The sequence below is a fragment of the Caloenas nicobarica genome, chromosome Z (genome assembly GCF_036013445.1).
Source record: "Caloenas nicobarica isolate bCalNic1 chromosome Z, bCalNic1.hap1, whole genome shotgun sequence".
Lineage (NCBI taxonomy): Eukaryota > Metazoa > Chordata > Aves > Columbiformes > Columbidae > Caloenas > Caloenas nicobarica.
In genome coordinates, this window is record NC_088284.1 from 14,929,924 (window position 1) to 14,933,675 (window position 3,752).

General features: G+C 56.2%; 1 protein-coding gene across 1 annotated transcript; it reads left to right on the forward strand.

Annotated features, from left to right (window-relative positions):
- Nucleotides 1–2,538: 2,538 nt before the first annotated feature.
- Nucleotides 2,539–3,494, forward strand: MED18 (mediator complex subunit 18). The gene is made up of 2 exons (XM_065657231.1): nucleotides 2,539–2,647; nucleotides 2,818–3,494. Exons 1-2 carry the CDS (start codon nucleotides 2,575–2,577, stop codon nucleotides 3,369–3,371), a joined length of 627 nt encoding a protein of 208 aa, XP_065513303.1. The 5' UTR covers nucleotides 2,539–2,574; the 3' UTR covers nucleotides 3,372–3,494.
- The last annotated feature ends 258 nt before the right edge of the window (nucleotides 3,495–3,752 follow it).

Genomic DNA, 3,752 nt, shown 5'->3' on the forward strand with positions numbered 1-3,752 from the left:
CACCCTCAAAAAAGTGGGCAATGTTGCACCCCTCTTTTGCCCAGCACTGATCACTCCATCAGTTTTTCACCTATCACCCAGGCAAGCCTGCCTTATGCCTGTGCATGTGTATAACCATCCTGCCAAGAATAAAACTTTTTTTAAAAAAGGTACTCACAAGCCTAGTGCAAAAGGGTATACAGCAGTCCAGCTCATTCCCCTTCTTTTGTATGTGAGAGCTGGCATAGCTGTGTGTGAACCAGCCCAGTTTAACGACACTAAACCAGTTAAAATTTGCTCAACTTTTGGAATATTGGCTCTCAAAAAATGCTTCATGAGTGAAAAAAATGGGCGGGCCTATCAGGCTGTTGTGGTTTAACCCCAGCTAGAAACTAAGACGGTGATAGATGCCTGCTCACATTCCCCTGACTGTGAGTGCGAATGGGGAGAAAACTGGGAGGGAAGGGAGAAACTCATGGGTTGAGATAATAACAGTTTAATAAGACAACAACATAGTAATAATAGTAACAGTAACAGTAATAGTAGTAGTAGTAGTAGTAGTAGTAGTAGTAATAATAATAATAATAACAACAACAACAACAACAACAACAACTACTCAGTGCAATCCCTCATGAAACTCCAGTCATGCCGAGCAGCCAGTCCTGGAGAGGAGAGCACCCTGGTCCCCAACAGCTGATCCCAGTGAGAGAGAAAAGAGGCAGAAAGGACCAAAGACCAACTGCAAAATGGCAGAACAGCAAAAGGCTGAGCTGACACCAGACTCCCAAGGGAACAGGACCCCTGAACAGAATTAAATGAAGCAGAGAGCACAAACTCACAAAACTAACAATCCAGAAAAGCCAACTCCAATTATATACTGAATGTGAAAGTGCACTATAGAGCCTCTAAGGCGACGAGCAGCTCGGCAGCTGCAGGACCATGTCACTGCCGTCTTTCCCAGGACTGGTGAGGGGATTTGGAGATGTCTGAGGGTGGGTGGAGTCCCTTCTGCCCATCTATCTTGTCCAGTCCTACAGGGGGTTTGCCTGGTTTCGGGTAGTGTTTGTTTTCTGCATTGCACTGCTGCATAGCTCCTCGGACTACAGGGCAGAACTGCCTGAAGTAGCTGTAACTGGGGAATTTAAAATAACTTGCATTTCAAAACAGAAAAGTAGACATACTCTTAGGAGTTTTTTTTAGGCATTTATGGTAATGCTACCATGCACTGTAGCTAGGCAGAAGAGAGAATCTGTATCACCACAGAGAGAAGTGAACCTCAGAAAGCATCTCCTGTGAAACACTAAAGGGAATTTTTGACTCACTTTTACTTTTCCTAGCTATCTTTCTCAATATATATTACTTTGTCCTGTGATTCTAACTACATTATGACCGTATTAACTAAAGCTGATCTGTATACCAGAGAAAACCAATTTTTTGCTCTTACAAGAGTAAGAAAGCTTTTAAACCATCATCCAGACCTTTTGTTGACCCTTCCGGTATCTGAACACAGGCCTCTCGCTCCCGGCCAGGGCAGCGCACACAGCACACCCGCACTGCGGCAGACACAGGGCGTGCAGCCAGCCCTGGAGAGGAGAGCACCCTGGTCCCCAACAGCTGCTCCCAGTGACCCAGAAAAGAGGCAGAAAGGACCAAAGGCCAACTGCAAAATGGCAGAACGGCAAAAGGGTCCAGCCAGAGCAGCAGCAGCCGGGTCCCCCCTGGGCTGCCCTGTGCCCGAAGTCAGCGCAGTGCAGCGGCACGGCTGGTCCCCAAACCAGGCCCCATCTGCCAGGCCCGAAACCAAACTTCTGCCACGCCAGTGCCAGTTCTCACTCACGGGCGTTCGGCCTGCGCTGACACGGATGCAACTTACGTGGGGGAAGCGGGAACCCGCTCCGCTGTGTGGAGGTTGGGATAAAGGAAAGACGGGCAGTTTGCTTCCCGTGCGGCGCGAAGGCTTCCTACGAAAACCGCTGAGGAAAGAGTAAATTTATAACCCCAGGTTGGGAATCCGCAGAAGCGAGTTTAACTGGCGCGCACCGGGAATTTCTGCTACTCGTTGAAAGCAGAGGCGTTCCCGGCCGGGCGCACGGCGCGCAGAGCCCGCGGCCTGCAGGCCGAGCCGGGCCGGCGGCGGCCTCTGTGCCCGCGGAGCCCCAGAACCCGCGCGGCGCCCCGGCGCGGCTCCTGCCCGCACCAGCGACACGCACCGACCCGCAGGCAGCAGGAGACAAGCCGGGACGTTTCTGGCGCCGACTGTACGCACGGTTTTACCCGCAGACCTTTCACGGCGCGGGAAACCTGAGGGGGGGTCCAGGGCGCTGCGCTGCAACCAAAGCGGCGGCTGCCACAGCTCGGCCGGGGCAGCGGTGACCCGCGCGGCCGCTGCCGCCCGCCGGCCTCCCGCTCCCTCCAGCCGAGGCGGCGCCGGCGGAGCTGCAGCCTCGCCCGGCCCCGCCAGGGGACCCTCCGCGCCTCAGCGGGCACCGCCGGGCCGCCAGGCGGCGCTGCCGCGCGGGCCGCCCCGCTGCCGCTGCCGCTCCTGCCGCCGCCGCCGCCGCCGCCTGCGCTCGGCCCCGCGGCCCGGCCCGCGCCATGGAGGCGCCCCCCGTCACCATGATGCCCGTGACGGGCGGCACCATCAACATGATGGAGTACCTGCTCCAAGGTAAGCGGCGGCCGCGCCGGCGGGCAGCTCGCTCCCGCCGGGCCTGCGTGCCGCCCGGCAGGCCGCTGCCGCCCCGGGCCCGGCGCTGAGCGGGCGCGGGAACGGGCCGCGCTGCGGGGAGGGGAGCGGGCGGGCGGGGGTAACCGCGGCTCTGCCTCCGCCCGCCCCAGGGAGCGTTTTGGACCAGAGCCTGGAGAGCCTGCTGCACCGCCTGCGCGGGCTGTGCGACAACATGGAGCCCGAGACCTTCCTGGACCACGAGATGGTGTTCCTGCTGAAGGGGCAGCAGGCCAGCCCGTTCGTGCTGCGGGCGCGGCGCTCCATGGACAAGAGCGGGATGCCCTGGCACCTGCGCTACCTGGGGCAGCCGGAGATCGGCGACAAGAACCGGCACGCGCTGGTGCGCAACTGCGTGGACATCGCGACGTCGGACAACCTGACGGACTTCCTGGTGGAGATGGGCTTCCGCATGGACCACGAGTTCGTGGCCAAAGGGCACGTGTTCCGCAAGGGCATCATGAAGATCGTGGTGTACAAGATCTTCCGCATCCTCATGCCGGGAAACACGGAGAGCATTGAGCCGCTCTCCCTGTCCTACCTGGTGGAGCTCAACGTGGTAGCACCAGCAGGACAGGATGTCGTCTCTGATGACATGAGGAACTTTGCTGAGCAACTCAAGCCTCTGGTGCACCTGGAGAAGATTGACCCCAAAAGGCTAATGTGATGGAAAAGCTGGGCGGTTATGGCATTGCTTTTGTTAAGTGTTCCTGAAGGGGGTGTTTTTCTAAAAAGCTTTGTGAGGGCAAATCAAAACAGGGAGAGGGGAATAAAGGACTACAGATCAGTATTGTCAGTTGCAATTACTGTTTATTCCTGGTTGTGGATGTGAATCAAACTGGGCACTTGAAATTAATGCCATTCAAAACATCTATAAATGCCAATATTGGTAGTTTTCACTCTCCTGTTGGGAAGACAGATACCTGTTAGAAAGCATATTGCCTAACAATCCCAAACCGTCAGACTGACTGGAATTCATTGCTCTGTGTACCCACATCCTGGTGCTGTTTCCTTGTTTTTGTGTTTTTAAGCACCATTCATGCATCCT

Bases quoted from the DNA above. Each gene is read 5' to 3' on its own strand.
- MED18 (XM_065657231.1), top strand. From the start codon at position 2,575: ATGGAGGCGCCCCCCGTCACCATGATGCCCGTGACGGGCGGCACCATC. The intron at 2,648-2,817 runs GTAAGCGGCGGC...CGCCCGCCCCAG, and splicing joins GATGGAGTACCTGCTCCAAG to GGAGCGTTTTGGACCAGAGC.